This window comes from Podarcis filfolensis (genome assembly GCF_964270895.1).
Source record: "Podarcis filfolensis genome assembly, chromosome: 2".
Lineage (NCBI taxonomy): Eukaryota > Metazoa > Chordata > Lepidosauria > Squamata > Lacertidae > Podarcis > Podarcis filfolensis.
In genome coordinates this window covers 82,417,437-82,435,848 of record NC_139605.1, presented here as the reverse complement: position 1 = coordinate 82,435,848, position 18,412 = coordinate 82,417,437, and the positions used below count along the sequence as shown (strand labels likewise).

Sequence of the window (18,412 nt, the reverse complement as noted above, 5' to 3'; positions counted from 1 at the left end):
GGAGAGAACTGGGGCAGAGGTCCTTTTGGATTTTTCAAATCTAAGCAATTTGCTTTAAGCTCTGCAAAAGCCTTCATAATTCAAGCATGGATTATATAAAATCATCATAAAGATATATGGTTATATATGGATATATGGATAACTGATTATATGAAAAGCATAAGGGTAAAATTCACCCAGGTGGTCCTGCTTCAGATTGACCCTAATACCTAGTAGATACTCATAAAGTGTTTAAATAGCAATATTCCCAGCGCTTTGTATGCTGTGCCTACTAGTCAGTGACTTTGTCCAATCCTTTTTTAAAGTTGTGAAAGTTGGCAACAATTTTGCCATGCATTGTTGCAATGTATATCTAGATTTATTATGTCCTACGTGAAGAAACACCTCTGCAGCCTGGTTGGCACATTATGGTAACCCTTAGTTACAAACAAACTGGCTGACCATGAACAAGCTATGTTCTGGTGCAGGCTACTCAAATCATACTCTTCACTTTTGCCAAGGAAGGAAGAAGCAAACCACAGCACTGAGTTAGCATTTCATGCAACCTGTGGTTTATTTCTCTTTAAACAAACCATTAGGGGAAGCCAATACCTCTGTGCTTATTATTATGTGCAAACATGTCTTATGTTATGAACCCACTGCCATTTATTCTTATTAGACTGCTCTCACTTCCAGTGTGAGAGAAATTTCTCTTCCCTCTTTACACATTATTCCATAGACCTTGATTAATTGATCCTATCATTTAATAACAGATAGGGTTGAATGGAATGCCTTCAAATATATTCAGATTTAGATTTGTATATGCAATATAGTATCCAGTTATATGACAAATACATACACTAGAGTTGATAGGCTAGTTAATTTACTAGTCACTACAGTGTTTATTTGACCATAATCAAATATTACCAAATATTCCATGAAGTCAGGAATTTCAAAATGAATCGTGTGATCATTTGATAGAATTGCAGTAGTAAGGGCCCCTTACTTCCCAACAATGCAGGAACCAGGGCCTGTTACAATGTATTTACATAGGAACTGTCATTATCTGCCTTGTAACTTTTTTGTTTTTGTGCTTCCAGTTAAACAATTGGACCTAATTTCCCTGGCTGACCTCTTGCTTAACAGCAGCGGTCTCTGAACAGGAACAACTTACAGAGTTATAGGCCTTGAATTGCCACCATGTCTAATTTCATTGTGTGTGCTTGTGAAGGTTTTATGTTCTGTATGCAAACAGTGCATGTTGTGCTGCTCATAGAAATAACAGGTGACTGCCACAATTTCATGCTTTCATTTTGTGGTTCCCACCTTTTGTGCATATAAGTCAGCCAGCCCACAGCAGAGAGGATACCAATTAGGTTTTTAAAAAGTTTATTAGCATCTAATTGATAATATTTGACTGTTCAAGGGACCAGGAGTGGACCAACTTCAGTATTCTATTGCCTTACTGTTTTGCACTAGAGTTCTTGTGATCTACCAATGTGTATTAAGTTATAGAGCACGACTGTACACACAGGAACTCTTTAACAGTTGGGGCACAACTTAGTCACTTCTAAATGATATTCAGTATGCAGCTTGGCTTAAGGACGCAAGTTCCTTGCTGGATCAAATCATAGTTCACCCTACTATCAGCATTATTTGGCTAAGAGTCCAAACCCATTCTGCTTGGATTTCCTTTTCCTTTTTTGCTTCAGATGTTTAATAATCCCACCCCTTTGCCAGTGCATGAGATAAATGAGATGGCAGAATGGTCCAATCACAAGACAGTGCAAAGGCAAAAACAAGTATATGTACGTGACTGCAATGTTAATGACTAATCCAATGCTCAATTTAAAAGTTATCACCTGAGTACTCAGAAGGAAGATGTGTTTACAGGTCCAGGTTATAGTCTGTGCTATGTGGAGCCCCTTGGAGGACCCAAGTGGCTTGTGCTAAGTGAGGACATTCGGTACTTGACCGTTGTAATCACCCTTACTTTCTGTGTGTTTATAAGAGATTGCCAATCCATTTTCTTTTGGGGGCAGGAGATGTATTTGTAATCATGTAGGCTTAAGAGACAATGGTTTGATTTCAAACTACTAATCAAGATCTGAAATCATTAAATCAGGATTAAACTACAGTCTCTCGACTTGGATATAACAGGAAATGTCATGGTACCCCTCCTTTTGTAACAATAGGAATGTCATGTTAGTCTGAAGTATTGATTTTCTTGCTGGCCATGAAATCTGCACATAGGGAATGAATCAGCTTGGTAATTGTATGCACTTACTCCAGGGATAGTTAAGAAAAACAGGATTCTGTTGAGGAACCTTGTAGGTTGACCTCTGTCCTTTTGCTTTTTGTTCAGTCAAGGCAAGTGTTGCACTTCTCACACTTCTAGCCAAACCTTAGTTCTGGGTAATCATGCTAGGACATTAGTTTGATAGGGGCAACATGTAGTAATTATTCAGTCAACTCTCCTTTCTTGACCTGGAGCAGTGATGGCCAACTTCTGCATTCTCTGGTGCTGCTGTGTGTTCACAGTTAATGATTATGTGTGTTTGTGCTGGAATCATTACATACAAAGCCAAAGGAGAGATGCTACAACAATAGTGTCAAATATCTCTTTCTTTTGTACGTGTTTTCCACCGTGAATAAAACTGTTGGGGAAACATAACATGCATTGATTTAAAATGGATTGAAGCTGACAGAGGTTAAATAAAATACTACAGTTGCTCATCATTTCAGGTATGGAACTAAGTAGACCAAAATAAAAGGGTGGAAGCAGGATCTTGTCACATAGAAAGATTTAAAAGTTCCAAGAGGAAAGCAATATGATGAAAAAATAAGGAGCTTTCAGTCAAAGCTAAACCACTGAACACACACAGTGCATTGTTTTAGGGAACAGAGTGTAGAAACTTTCCATCCTTAAAACTGTTGTCTCAGAAGGCCTGTCTCCTGCTTTGAGAACCATAATGCATTAATGATAATTGTACCTTATATAATTTGAACCTCCTGTTTGGAGTGTGGAAGTGCATTAATTCACAGTTTATAGCAGTGTTTGTCAAATTTGTATGAATTTCATTCAGTTTCTGCTAAAAGTAGTTAAATCTGTAAGGCAGGGGTTCTTAACCTGTGGTTCATGAATGAGCTTCAGGGGGTCTGTAAACTAGGTACAAAAAAAAAAAAAAGATTTTCTATTGCAATAAAAGAAACGGTATGCAATATTTTGTGTTTAGGTGTGAGTCATGCTTCTGAGTAAACAAACATAAAGTTGCACTGTAGATTCAACTCCCAGTGTTGTATTGTTGCCACAGGCAAAGTGTCAAAGTAAAAGAAGAAGGAACAAACACCTTGGCTTCACAAGCCTGATGTAGGCAGTCATAAGGAAACAGAAAGCTTGCAAAAGGTAGAGTTGAGCCTCAGTACTGATAATAATGGTTTAGTGGTTTGTGCACAAGCTGGAATGAAGCCTCAGGCTTGTTTTGAAACTAAGTCTGTGATAAACCATAGTCCTGGTTGTAAGACAGCATGATGAGAAAGTAAAACTAAATGCTAGCAAAACCACCTAGCCATATGGGAGGATGGAGTGTGTAAGCCTGAGGTTGAGTTCATTCCAGTTTACACATGTAGCACTAAACCATGCTCTGGAGCTGTGTGCAAACTATACCAATACTGTAGCTACATTCACAGGTCAGAGTAATCCATGGTTTAGCCTGTCAGGAACGAGCTTAGACAAACTTTAGGTTCAGTCACTTCCCTCCTCTTTCCATGTGGCATGGTTGCAAGTAGGAATTCAAAAGCTTTCATTTTACTTTTTATTAACCACCCCTTGTCATATTGTCAAACCTGACAAAGGCCCAGTTCGCATGCAGTGCTGAACCATGATTTAGCACTATGTTCGTGAGCAGGAAGCAGTATGACCAAAGTCGTGGACTCACATACTTCCTCATCACCTCAAGCCGGGAGGAGAAGTTAGCTAGCATTTACTTTATTTTACAAAATCTTCGCATAGTGTTATATAGATAAACCAGAGATACAGATCACCATGGGCTCCTTGGGAGGAAATTTAATAAATGAAACTGGATAGTTAAACTTCATAACCCATTATTTGAAGTTGGCTGATCATATTATAGAGCTCAGACATAATGCGAAACTCTGGGTTGTTGAATTTGGAAGCAAAAGTTTATTATCTTGTAGCTACACCAGAGGAGAGGGAAGGGGCATCAGTGGATCCTAACACTCACCTATGCTTGGCTCTGTCACACAGAAGCATAGTTTGATGTCTGAATGTAGCTGCTGCTCCTGAGAGTGGCTAACTTGTTGCCCTTCAATTCCCTTCAGCTCCAGCCAGCATGATAGGGATAATGGGAGTTGTAGTCCAACGACATTTGGAGAGCCACAGGTTAGCCACCCATGGTTTTGAGATCAAGAAGGCTTGGTGCCTCCCTGTTGCAAATGTCTCCTTTGGCAGACAGGATCTCACTTAGGTGCTGCTTCAGTTTCTTTCATTTCAAGTAATTTTAATAACCAATTCACAGTTGTCATTTATTAGAAATTACATGTTGTTTATGGGAGGGCAGTTATGGCATTAACCGTCTAAGAAATAATAATTCAAATGCACAAATGATACAAATGATACACATAGTTTTATAGCTTATGTATATGAGATAAGAGAATTTGGAAATTTGGGCTAGATTATCCTTTATGTGTTCCAGTCTTTTAGCACCCTCTCCTGACACTTCTTGTGTATTGCACTGTTTAAAAGGGATCTGGGCTGTTCGAGGCATTTCCTTAAAAACATAAAAAAGAATTAAGTAGCATTTTTAAAAATTTGAGATAGTGTTTGAAGAATTTTTCTGTTTAAGACCGAAAGCCGAAAATTTCCTTTTTATTGCTTTTTGATAAAAGAATTGCAATGGTGTTATCAGATTATTTCTGATATTTCATCATCACTTTACTATAATGTAATCATGTTGCTTTACAAATGTTAAAACAACAATAAGGTAACAAATAAAAAAACAAAAATAGAAAACAGACAGCAATTATATATCCTTAAAAGCAATGTCTTGCAGAAACCTGTTGAACAAAAACAGTTTTTGCTTCTTCCCTAAAAGCAAATGGGGATACTGATTTAATTTTGTTATTCGATTTCTTACCCACCCTTCATTATGAAGGAAGATTTAAAAAATATAAGTTGGGCCATCCCTTGAAGTGTTCTGCACCACCAGGTGAAGTTATTCACAGGGTGGAAGAGTGGGAAGTGATACTTCTGTTACCTTTTCCACCACTGATGCCACTTTTTGATATGACAGTAATAGCTACTGAACTTTCCAACTGGTTCATGCTGGTTCAAGGTATGGTGAGGAAAAGGGAGTAGTGTGAGAATCCTGCTCAGTCAGACCACGGATCTATCTGATCCAGCTTCCTGTTTCCAACAGCAGCCAGCAACATCCTTTTCTTTCTTTCTTTGGTGGAAACTCAAAAGCAGCACATGAAGGCAACAGCTCTCCGCTATTGTTTGTTTCCCATAACTGCTATTTAAGGACATATGCAGTGTTTCTCAAACTTTGGCCTCCAGCTGTTGTTGGACTACAACTCCCATAATCCCTAGCTAGCAGAACCAGTAGTCAGGGATAATGGGCGTTGTAGTCCAACAACAGCTGGGGACCCAAGTTTGATAATTTTGTGTGGTAGAAAAAATTATAAATTAAATGTCATGTGAATAAGTGCTTTAAAAAAACAAAACCAATTTGAATCTACTGCCAGTTTAACCTAATGACTATTCTGGATTTTGAGAGGAGGAAAAACATCATTTGACATAGTGAAAGCTTTTATAAACCTGTCCCACTGTAGCCACCCAAAAAGCCTGAAGCATTTTAGCCTTTCCGTGTAAGTGAGGGTGTTCTAACCTCCTAATCATTTTATTGGTTTTTCTTCATCTTTTCCAGTTCTAACCCTTTTGAGATGTGTTAACCAGAACTGAATACAATGTTCCAAATATGGCCAGTTTAACTTTAATGAACAATAGCTAAGTTTCCATTGTACGGGAGAAAAATTGAGATTTTTGCCATGAGTAAACAACAGTCCAGAAAGAGGGAAGGGAAAAGCTATGCTCACTGCTAGTTGCAGCTGTTAAAAACTGTGCAGCTTTGAATACAGATGTATTTTGTGGAAAATGTGGTATATAAATCAATTTACCGCGACTATCCTGTGGCAATCATGAGGAGGACCTTTTCAATTGTGGCACTCACCCTTTCCTTTGAAATAGGACAAGTGCCTACTATTGGCTTTGGGCAGTTCCTAAAAACTTACCTTTTCTCCTAGGCCTTTACTGAGCATTAATACAGGTAGCTCCCCATTTACCTGGGGGTTGCATTCCGTGGCACCGTGCACATCAGTAGGATGTGCATAAGCTCACCCTGCTCCTAGCTGATGAGAAATGCAAAACCAGCTATACATGGCAGTAGCAGTAAGAAACAAGGGAAGCAGGCACACTCCATTGGCTCCACTGAAAGACAAGTTCCTTCGGGTTCCTCCTTTTCTCAACTTCTTCTGCCGGCAGCTATTCCATAAATTTTCTGCAGAGGGAGAGATGGAAAGCAGGACCACTCAGTCGACTCAGCTGAGACCAGTTCAATTTGGCTCCCTCTGTTCCTGAATTGTTTCCATTCCAGTTGGTCATTGAGGACTATTATGTACCTTTAAGAATTGTTTCCTGAACATGCTTGCCTTCCTCTTCCCTCCCCATTGTTTTCCTTTTGTGTCATTTCTTTTAGACTGCATGCCTGTGAGCAGAGACTGCCTTTTTTATTGAACTTATGTAGGCTACTCTGAAAGTCTTTTCATTTGAGGAGTGGGGTAAACATGCTTTAAAGGCATTTTTTGTGAAAGACTTTGAGTAACATCCAGCTATGGCATCCTGCTGATACTGTGAACTTGCGTAAAATAACTTCCCTTTCCTCTGCTTCTTTCTGTAGCCCCTTGTATGCTGCCAAAATCTGTTTCTGGGACTGGGGGAGTAGAAAGGAAGGTCCTGGCATGCCTGCTAGCACAGCGTTGGATCTTATTCATAGGGGAAATGTTTAGTAAAGTTTGGTGAAGAGAAAAGATGGATTATACTAGAAGACTCCACACCTGCTTTGTTCAGGGTACTCTGATGGTTTGGTTGCTTGCCTAGTGTAGGATTTCACAAAGTAAGAGGGTGAATCAAGCTACATACTTGTGTGGATGCATTTTTTTTTTACTCTGTGCAAATGGAAGCAAGCACAAAAAAATATGTTTTGTGCACAAATGTGTAGTTAACCTTATCTGACCCATGTTTAATATTGTTGCATTTGCTTTACAGAGTGCCTAGTGGAGAATGCAATGGGATCAATAGCATGTCTGCGGAGAGTGGCCCTGGGACAAGACTGAGAAATTTACCAGTAATGGGGGATGGACTAGAAGCTACACAAATGTCTACAACACAGGCACAGGGCCAAACCCAACAAGGCAGTACTGCAGCTAATAACCCACCTCCACCAGAGACCTCAAATCCTAACAAACCCAAGCGTATGACCAACCAGCTGCAGTATCTGCTCAAAGTGGTGCTCAAGACACTATGGAAACATCAGTTTTCATGGCCTTTCCAGCAGCCTGTGGATGCTGTCAAACTAAACCTCCCTGTAAGTATAGACTTAAGAGAATTAAAGGAGCAGCAATGTATCTTATCATTTAGTGGTGTGAGAGGGCAAGGGGTGGGATGCTTGTGGAAGATGGGAGGTGAGGAGCAACCCAAAGGTGGAAAAAAATGTGCGTGGCAGCGGAATTGCCTAGGGGGTCAACAGGAGAGGAATAGAAATGTAGTTTCATGAGGACAGAAATAAACATAAACGTTAGAGTTTCTTCAGAAGTGTTGAAGGGACTGGGAACAGGACTAAAGAAAGCATGCGGTCAGCTGAGATTCTAAAGTACTGAATATTATAGGACAAAGGGGCATCAAATGGGCCTACAGTAAAGTGAGGAAAATAAGACATATAATATGGAGTAAGGAGTAGGCATGTGGGTGGGGAGAAAATGAAGCATGAGAGCAGCATATGTTATGCTCAGTGAGCTAAATTTTATGGGAAGGATGCTTGATACAGCTGGAAGGTGAAGAAGGGCTATCATCTGGTGTGCCCATCCATATTTTCAGTCGCCATTGCTGGTTCCCAACATCTCTCCCCGTATTGTGTATCTAATGTAGACATAATTCCCCTGGGTAGGAGTTGTATCACTTTGGGCTCTATATAGCAGATAGCACAGCATTTGTTTTCAATTAATTAATTAATTGTGGCAGCAACATTTATTTGGATGGTAAGGTTATTTTATAATTATTGTATGGGAGTATTTTTATTTGCTTGATGCTTAGCTTTCCTTGTATCAAACCTAAATAATTGCTTTGGTTGGCAAATGGGAGGTTTTATTTTCATGTTTAGTTTTTGAGAAAGTACCTTCCTTCTTCTGATACCTTGTTAATACTTGGCTTAGATTTGCTATGCCTCCATTATTTATCTTGGTTATCCAAAGGGTTCTTCTGTGGAAAATCTGAAAATAAGACCTCAAAGTCTACTCACTAGCTAACCAACAGGCCATTGTAATGTGGACACTGATATGCTGCTGCCCCACCACTCAGAGACCATTTTATTCAGCTGTATTACTTAAGCGGTGTGACAGAAATCTTGCAAGCTGTTTGAAACAACATTCCTTTGTTGGAGCACTCCTAAATAGATTTCTCTGCATGCTTGGCCAGTGGTCAGCTTGTATTCTTCCTAGTCAGGATATTAGGTTGATTTTAAGAACTGTGGTGGCCAGTGTACCTATCCTGATTTCATGGGCCTGATCCACATCATTCCTGTGCTGCACGGCACTGCATGGTGCTACAGGGATGCTTCTGCCCATGAAATTGTTGAAAATTTGTGTTGCCAAAGAAAGAACAATTAAATGGCTACCAGAGCCCATTGGAAATATTACAGAGCATGCTTACAGGGTTACTTCATTCCCTGACTACTAAAGCTATATATGCAGTTCAGGCAAATCCCTGTCTTTCAGTATGTCCTGTTGTTAAAGACTAGCTAACTAAACTGGTGGTCTGAAAAGAGAGCTATTGACAGGAATTGTGAACTGCAGCCCCAGAATCCTTCCCAACATTAGAAATGTTTTAAAAGTTCTGGTTTACATTGTTTACTGGGTGCAGGTACCTTACTTTGTTTGAGCAGTCAGCTGATGGTTTTCCATATTAATTGTTGTGAAATTTGGGCTCTATTGGCCATTAGGTGTGTGTCTGTCCTTTACATTAAAAGTCTCTTTTAAACCCAGCATCACAGTAACTGAGGCTTGAACTAGATAGGACTATGTCTTGCCTTTGGTTAAAAGTAGCTATGGAGGGATAAGGATTTGAAATGGTTTTTTTTTACCCATGTGCCCCCCCACACCAGTCCCCCAATGGATGTTGCATCTGAAGTTGCTATTAGCCACAAAGGGTGTAAAAGATGTGAATAATATAGCACTAACGTGTCTGACTGTGTAGAAGCAGTTATAAATAGATATTACAATAGCTAAGGATTAAAAGGTTGAATGATTTCCCTCTTTGCCAGTTGTTTTGATAAGACTCTGAATGCTTCTAGGTTTAAAATTATTTTATCTTCTAGACATTGTTACTAAATAGGTTGACATATTAATTAGTAGAGTTGGGACAGAGAGAAAAATTTTAAGCTTTTCTACCTGAAAGGTTTGAATGCAGTACGCCTGGTAAAATTTTCAGTTATAATAATTAATCCTCTCTGTTCCCACAGGATTATTATAAAATTATTAAAACTCCTATGGATATGGGAACAATAAGGAAACGCTTGGAGAATAACTACTACTGGAATGCTCAAGAATGTATCCAGGACTTCAATACAATGTTTACAAACTGTTATATCTATAATAAGGTATATTTTCTTCATATATTTGGGCTTTCAAATGATGTGTCTGTGACGTTGCATGAGACTTTCTCTCATGCAACAGTACTTTCCTTCTTCTACCTGCCCTAGAAGCAACATTTCTTTTAAAATATATTCTTTATATAGAGAAGACAAAATTCTTCACTTTTTAACAGTTTTCAGAATTGAGATTTAAAACAAGCAGGTTCCAAATGTTTAACTCTGAGAAACTTGTCTGCCTTGAGATTTTTTTTTAAACAACAACAAAAAGAAACAAGATATAAATCTCTACAACAGAACAATATTATTGAATCCATTTCAAAAGCAGATATAAGTGTGTATGTTACTTTCGTTATATAATGAAATACAGTGAGTTGGGGGGGCGAGAGCTGTATGCTGGCAAATACTTGAAATGGCCAAATTTGATTTGGAAAAGTCAAGTAGAATCTAGAAGTGACTACATTAGACACAGTGTAGAATATGATGTGGTTAAAGGGAACCCGAAGCCACAGGGCTTTTAATGAAAGCGTGCAGCTTGGAAATTGCAATCTAAAAGCTCCGCATGACGTCTTAAGATCACATTGCAATAAATACATCCGTATCAAGGGCTGTGTCCAGTCTTCATCTTAGGCAGAATAGACCTGTTGAAATTTATAGACATGATTAACTTAGGTCCATTAATTTCAGTGGGTTTGCTTTGAATAGAATTTGGAAACAACCCCAGAACATGGCATCCAACACATCCAGGTGTCATTGATACGAATTAGGCAGCTTTATTGCCACGTCATTCTGTTATTTGCATGCTATCGCAGAGTTATGAATGAGTGTAACCTCTTACATTTTTTGTTTGTTCAGCCAGGGGATGATATTGTTTTAATGGCAGAAGCTCTAGAAAAACTTTTTCTGCAGAAAATATCTGAAATGACACAGGAAGAAACTGAAATTGTTATAGTCCAGACAAAAGGAAGAGGACGGGGGAAGAAGGAAACAGGTACTGATATTGGGACTGCCCATTCAGTTTGCAGGGTTTTTTTTTCTTTTGTACTAGCCAATGCTCACTGTCATTACTTGTGTATTTGAATAGGGTGGATTAGCTTGTACTTGAAAGGAACTTGAGTTTGTGTGTGTGTGTGTGTGTGTGTTTCATGTACCTATAGTATCCAAGAGAATTACCTAGGGTCAGCAAGTAACAATGCAGAAACATCTCTTAAAGCATTGACATCAACCACTCCCTTTGTCTTGGGGTGGGGGGGGGCAGAATCTATCCCTGCTAATAGGCTCTCAGCCTGGGAAAGTGGAGTATAGAAATCACTTTCTTTAGTTTTCCGATGTACAGGGTAACAATACTTCCCATGCCTCTCCCCCAACAAACCAAAAACTATCCAAATAGAAGGCTGTCACTTTAAGAAGAGGTAGGAATTAGTATCTCCAAATTCATGTACAGCTTAGCCCCAAAACATCAATCTCTATAAAGAAAGGAAAAACAGTAACACGGGTAAGCAAAAATTCATTATTATTTTTTTGGGGGGGATATGTCCTGCACCCCAAAGGCAGTCCCAGAAATAGCCACAGCAGTCACTGTTGCTCAGCTGATGATAATGAGCCAGGTAATGAGGCTCCCAGTCACACAGCCAGTCTATTTGCCCACCTCCCTCCAGCGCCTGCAAGGCATAGCATTCGTTTCTCCTGGAGGCGCAGAAGGCCTCCAGCAGCCTCCAGCTTTGTCCACACTCAGCCAGTCTTGCTCAAAGTCCTTGAGCAAGCAGGTCTAGCTTAAATAATAAAAAAAAACCAGTTCTGGAAGGAGCACTGAGAATGGTCAGCCTGTTGCGCAGCCATCTGAAGATAATGAACCAGGTAACTAGGCTATCAGCCAGCTGAAGATAATGAGCCTGGTAACAAGGCTTTCAATTTCACAGCCTCTTGATTTGCCTACATCTCCCCAGCATTTCCATGGCATAGCAGTGATTTCTCCTGCAGGGGGTTGGGCTATTTGAACTACGTTTTTGCATGTGTTGAGGTTTGCTGGGTACATCACATGACTATGCTTCCTTTTCTAACAGTTACATCCAAGGCTGGAGCATCAACGGTACAGAATACAACTCAAGCATCATCCCCACCACAGACGCAGGCTTCACAGCCAAATCCTCAGCCAGTGCAAACAACTCATTCCTTTCCTTCTGTAACCCCTGACCACATTGTCCAGACGCCATTACCAACGCTGGTGCCTCCCCAGCTTCCCCCACCACCACCTCCCCAGCCTCCTCCTCCCCCTCCCCCTCCTTCAGCTTCTGTCCCCCAACCCATTCAAACACACCAACCAATTATCCCAACTGCTGCACAGCCCATGAAGGTGAGTAAATTACAGCTTTGCTCTTTTGTTTCATTATGGCAAGTGACAGTTTTAGATGAATAGGTGAAATGGCTTGCCAAAAGCTATATTGATCCAGGGCATATTTCTGCTTAAGGTTCTCTCACTACGTTCTTGCAGAGTTAGGACTTCCCCCCATTTAAATTTTGTTTGCCTGTAATTTTCTACCTCTGAAGGTTAGAGAGCAGGGTTATATTAGAATATATGCTGTGCTTGTAGAAGACCCAAGTTCTATCCTTGGTATGTCTCCTTTGGGTCGGGAAAGAATTCTGCATGAGACCAATGGGAGCGGTTGAATCTCAGTGATAGAGCCCATCCTTTGCATTCAGAAGGTTCCAGGTTCAGTTCCTGGTATCTCTAGGTAGGGCTGGGAAAGACTCTTTTTTAAAAATTTAATTTGTTTAATCATTTTTTCAATACAAACATCCCACAAAAGAGACATACAACAAAAACCATAATAACAATAATAACACAATTTGACAATTCAGATTTGAATACAGTGATATACCTATGACTACACCTTTTAAAACAATATTTTCCCACCTCTCTCTCCTCCCCCTACTTCCCACCACCATCTGCCTTATCGCTTAAATATTAGTTCCAGATTTCTTCATATTTATCCATTCTTATTTTGTGTCGACATGCAATTTGTTTCTATGTAGCTAATCTGTCCATATTATCAATCATGTGCTCAATGAAATCTTTTTGCGGCTCTTCCAATTCATCAAAATAAGGTTTTTTGCTTCTAATATAGCACAATACATCCATTTATTTATTTTTTGACCCCTTGAAATCTCCCATGTTTCCAGAATATAATTTAGAATTAAATTCAGTTCCTCTAAATAACAATTTCTTTTTATTACTCTTACTATAAATATCCTCACCTCACACCAAAATGATCTTATCAGGCAGTTAATCAACATATGTACTAAGTTCGCCTTTTTACTCCCACATCTCCAGCAGTTGTCTGCACTTGTTATTTTCTTCTGGTATAGTTTTTCTGGAGTCCAGTGGACTCTGAATATTATTTTCTGTTGAATAAGTCTTAATCTTAGATCCATAGAGGCCATTTCTGTTGATTTTATACTTGACTCCCATATATCATTTGTTATCTGTACCCCTAACTCTTCACTCCACTTTTGTCTTATCATATTCTAAATCATATTTCTTCCTGTTGAGTAGGGTTTTATATAGTGCAAGTGTAGAGTTTTTGTCTTCGTTGCAGAGATTAAATCTTGTAGTAGCGTGGGTGTTTCCGATGCTGCTATAGCATCAGGGCCAAACTGCATTTCCAACATACGTTTCAATTGGATGTATTGCCATTGTGTTTCACTGGTTAATCCATACTTTACTTGGGAAAAGACTCTTGACAGAAACCCCGGAGAGCTTCTGCCAGACAGTGTGGACAATTCTTGGCTAGATTGTCCAATAGTATGACTCCTATGTTCCTAAATGGAGGCATGAATAATTGTCAGTGCTGGGCTGGATGAATCATTGTACTGACTTGGTAAAAGAGAAAACTTATATTATTATATATCTTTTTCTTAAAGTTGATTCCCCCTTCCCCCCAATAGTGTACCCATGCTGAGAGTCACTTCACAAATCTCATTTTACACAAACTAGTAAGCTGCAATTGGCTGGGCATTTCTGTTACGTGTGCACATTCTTAAAATTGTGTGTTTCCCGTATAAAGCATGAAGGAACCTTGAGCTTTCCCTGGAAATAAAGTGGTTGAAATGTCCTCTGCTACCTTCCTAGAACATCTTTTAAAAATCTTTGAGAGAAATGTGTAACTGTGCAGTCTCACTGTCCCAGGTAAGTCAGCTTGAGCTAAGTAATGTGACACCCATGAACCAGGTGCAATATGTACTCCCTCAGGTGGAAGCCATGTTTTGTACCATGAGGAACCGAAAAGCAAAAGTGGTGTAAAGTCCGATTAATACAGCCACTAGATGATGTATTTGATGGCTAAATGTAGACGGTAGTGGTTAGCACAGGTTTTTATATTGGTGTGGTCGTTGCATGGGAAATTGCCCCTCTTTAGTGTGATACAGTTTTAGCCTCTCCAGTGCAGATTCTTAAATATTTGATTCCTATCATTGGTCAGGTCAGTACTGAGGTTTGACCCTTGTTTTTCACCTCTCTCTTTTACATGGAGCTTGCAAGTGAAAACCAGATCTTCCTACTACAGATAACAATTACAACATTTCTAAATGTACTTATTAGGGAATAAGCTCTATTAAGCACAGTAGGACTTACTTCTGAGTAAACTTGGATAGGATTGTGGTGAGTGTTTTGTAAAGGTAGATATAGGTAACATGATTTTTAGACAACTATGCTTTTCTCAGTTTCAAAACTGGGTATTCAAAATTTTCATCTTGAACAGCACCATTCCAAACAGCATTCAGGTGAAATGAACCTGTAATGAATTCAATTCTCAAAATGTGATGTTTTCATGTCATCAGTTCAGAAACTCTTATCATGTAAACTTAGTACTATTGGGGAGGAAATTAAAACATTCATTTTAAGTGGGCAGCATAAGCTGTCTGTTTAATGTAGCACTTTAGAGTGTTTGTATTGTTTCACATGCATTATCTAAGTCAGGGGTCCTCAAACTATGGTCAAATCCAGCTCGCCTGGGTCCCAAACCCGGCCCACCCGGCCATTGCAGAACCCGCCTCCGTCTTAATTTTTCTAGTTCCGACTTCGGGCGCAGCTGGAGAGCCTAGTAAGTGGGGCGCCGCTGGGCAGCAAAGGACGAGTCCTTCCCAAGAGAGAGGGGCTCCAGCAGGGGTTCTCGTTCCTTCCCCGCCCCAGAGACCGGCTCTTCTTGGCGTGCCTTTCCCCCTCTTGCCCCTCTGAAATCTCTTAGGGGCGGGAAGCAAGAGGCGCGCTGCCCTGGACCCAGCTGCAGCTCCCTTAGTTCCCACTCGCAGGCGCGGCCAGCCTTGAGTCACATGCAATTAACGCTTCCCCACGTTCCTCTTAGACACTGTGTCTCCCTGCCTTGTGAGTGCTATGGGGGAGGCTCCTCGGAGGCAGTGGACGAAACCCATCAGCGCACAGGTTTCTCCTTTTGCTGTCCCTCCCGGGCGTTTGTGTGGGAAGAGGTGTGCATGGACAGACCTGTTCTGTAACAATCCTGCCTCCTTTGTTTTTCCTGTTTTTTTGTGCACTACAAATAAAATATGTGCAGTGTGTATAGGAATTCGTTCATATTTTTTTCAAACTATAGTCCGGCCTCCAACAGTGTCTGAGGGACAGTGAACTGGCCCCCTGTTTAAAAAGTTTGAACAAGGTATTACGACCCCCTAATTACAGATGAGAAGCAGAGACTACGGTGCAAGTGTGGGGAATCTTGTTCAGCCCAAGGGCTGCATTCCTCATGAGCAATCTTTTGGGGGCCATATGGTGGTGGTGGTAGATGGGGCCAAGGAAAAGGTGGGCATAGCAACAGACATGACTCTAAACTCTGTATAATGGGCTGCATTCCAGCCAAAAGCTTCCACGCACACACATGTTGTCCTTCCAGGCAAGCATAGTCCAAGGACATTCCACACAAACAAAAGCTGACAAGGGTACAGAGTAAGTCCAGTGAGGAGGCGTGGCCTGGGAAAGTCCCACAGTCCAGATAGAGAGGCCTGGAGGGCCTTACGTTCCCCGCACCTCACGTAATGGCTTAAGGCCACCTAGTGAATTTATGGCTAAGACGAAGATTTGAACCAGGGGCTTCATGGCACACAGCTACACTGCTGGTCCCCTTATTTCACTACACTGGATATTAAGATTTTTATGTGATTTTTAACTGTTTCTCTTTTTTCCGTAAACTTGATACTTACGTTGAATTATATACTTGGCCTAACTATAGTTAAGCAGACATATTTTCTAGAAATCAAAAGTGAGGCAAGGGTTAAGAGCTACCTTTGAGAGACGACTCTGCATGTTCTTTTCTCTTCGTCTTTCTTTAGCTTTTATCTTGTTGTATCATAAAAAGCTTTATTAAAATCTTATGGGGGAAAAGTGAACCTTTTCCAATGCCATTTTTGTGGGAAGTGTTTGTGATGGTGTTTTCCCCTTCTTATGCGGAGTATTTACTCAGTTGTGAGGATTTCACTTGATCCTATCTAGCCAATACAAGTAACAGAAGGCTACATAGAGTGTCTGCTTGCTTTTGCAGACAAAAAAAGGCGTGAAGAGGAAAGCAGACACTACAACTCCAACAACAATAGACCCGGTTCATGAGTCCTCATCACTGCCCACAGAACCCAAGGCTGCCAAGACAGGTCCACGAAGAGAAAGCCGACCAGTGAAGCCGCCTAAGAAGGATGTTCCAGACTCTCAGCAGCATGTAGTAGAGAAGAGTAGCAGTAATAAAGTGTCAGAGCAATTAAAATATTGTAGTGGCATCATAAAAGAGATGTTTGCTAAGAAGCATGCTGCCTACGCCTGGCCCTTCTACAAACCTGTGGATGTGGAAGCACTTGGGCTTCATGATTACCGTGATATCATTAAGCATCCCATGGATCTGAGCACAATTAAAGTAAGTGTAGTTTTAAGCTGTGCATGTAGTCTTCTCTGAAAGCCAATACCCGCACATTTATACACCTTGTAAGTTATGAAGGAACCGTACCTTTGTTTGCTTGCTTGTGCAAACATGTGCTTGTTTACTGTGTAACTTTAAAATGTTGCTAGACTCCCAGCTCCCATCATCCCTAACCCTTGGCTTTGCTGGTTGAGACTGACAGGAGTTTGATTTCATCAATATCTGGAATGTGAGGATCATCTGTTTATATTATTGTTTGTGGATAGGAAGGCTTGATTTCTGATTTTGTAGTTCCTCTGGTTTAGACAAGTATTCTTGGCCCTTTTGTCCAGTTACAGTATTTTCAACTTAATTTCCACTAGAAGGGACGGTTTGATTTTGGTTGTTGGATGCAAAAACAACTATGTATGCTGGTCTGTGAAAAATCTAGGTGCAGTTAGATGCACAAATCTTGCTTAACCTTGGATATCTACAGAGGATGCAAAATGTAGCAGTGAAAGTGACTAGCTTTTCTTCTTCCTCTTCAGCAAGTCCAAAGTACTATCCTTACTGTGGAGGTGACACTAGCAAGTGATTAAGAAACCATTGGCGGTTTTCATCTTACAGTGAAAGAGCTTCTCCCTATAGTCAGACTTCAAAGCTTCACCACAAATAGGTTATTAATTTCATATCAATTTCAGTCCCACCATGAAGGGACTTCTCCTATTTGTAGCCTTTGCTCAGAGTTAGTATGCTGCTACCATAGGACTTTCCAGAACCAGCAGCAAATGTGCAAGCACTTGTACTACCAGGGTGGATCTCGGGGACAGTTTTCTTGGCAGGGAGAGCACAGATGCTCAGAAGGTGTTCCAGAGCTCACCGTCAATTAATATACAATGTCATGAGGTAGCACAGTGGGAAAGCTATGTAGTTAGAAATCAACAAAATAGGTTTTGTACACCTGTTAGGCAGAAAATAATGGCAACTTTCTCGATGGAATAGAAAAGGGAAAAGTAGAAAGATGATTAGGAGATGATGCCTCACTAATGAGTTGAAAGGCTGAATAGGATTTAAAGCTGTATAGGACTCTGATGACACATGTTCAGTACTAATACATAATAATAAGACTTGCGACAAAATGTTGCCATGTAGAATGCTCCTTTTTAGGGTTCAAGCCATACTTTCTATGATATAGCACAACTATGGTAAAGTAGTCACCATCCCCATCTAATGGGTATACCACATTGTCATATACTCAAAGGGTACGTACCAAGACAAGTATGGGTCAAGTCCAAAAGCAGAAACTACAAGTCTGAATAGCCATAGGCATGTAATGTGATGAAATACAGGTAGATGGTTGGATTTTAAGCATTAGAGGGCCAGAAGCAGAATTAAATGGTCATATCCATTCAGAGAGTCAGTTTCTGAAGGATAATATAGGTGAGGCACAAGAGTTTGTTCTTAGCAGAGTTGCTCAGACTGGAGCCATACATAAGGACTTATTTAATGCCAGTAGCACCATTATTGGCTTCCAAGCTCAGCTATTTCATCTGCAGTTTCTCTTTCTGATGCTATCAGGGCAACACTGCAGCAACTAAG

General features: G+C 40.3%; 1 protein-coding gene across 7 annotated transcripts in view; it reads left to right on the top strand.

Annotated features, from left to right (window-relative positions):
• BRD4 (bromodomain containing 4) overlaps nt 1–18,412 on the top strand; it is a 75,479-nt gene that overhangs the window by 24,795 nt on the left and 32,272 nt on the right. For all 7 annotated transcript variants that reach the window (XM_083597669.1, XM_083597665.1, XM_083597671.1 and 4 more), the window contains exons 3-7: nt 7,325–7,643; nt 9,792–9,929; nt 10,776–10,911; nt 11,984–12,273; nt 16,469–16,831. In XM_083597669.1, the coding sequence (XP_083453795.1) occupies nt 7,359–7,643; nt 9,792–9,929; nt 10,776–10,911; nt 11,984–12,273; nt 16,469–16,831 (1,212 nt within the window). In that variant the 5' untranslated portion in view covers nt 7,325–7,358. The remainder of the gene's footprint in view (nt 1–7,324; nt 7,644–9,791; nt 9,930–10,775; nt 10,912–11,983; nt 12,274–16,468; nt 16,832–18,412) is intronic.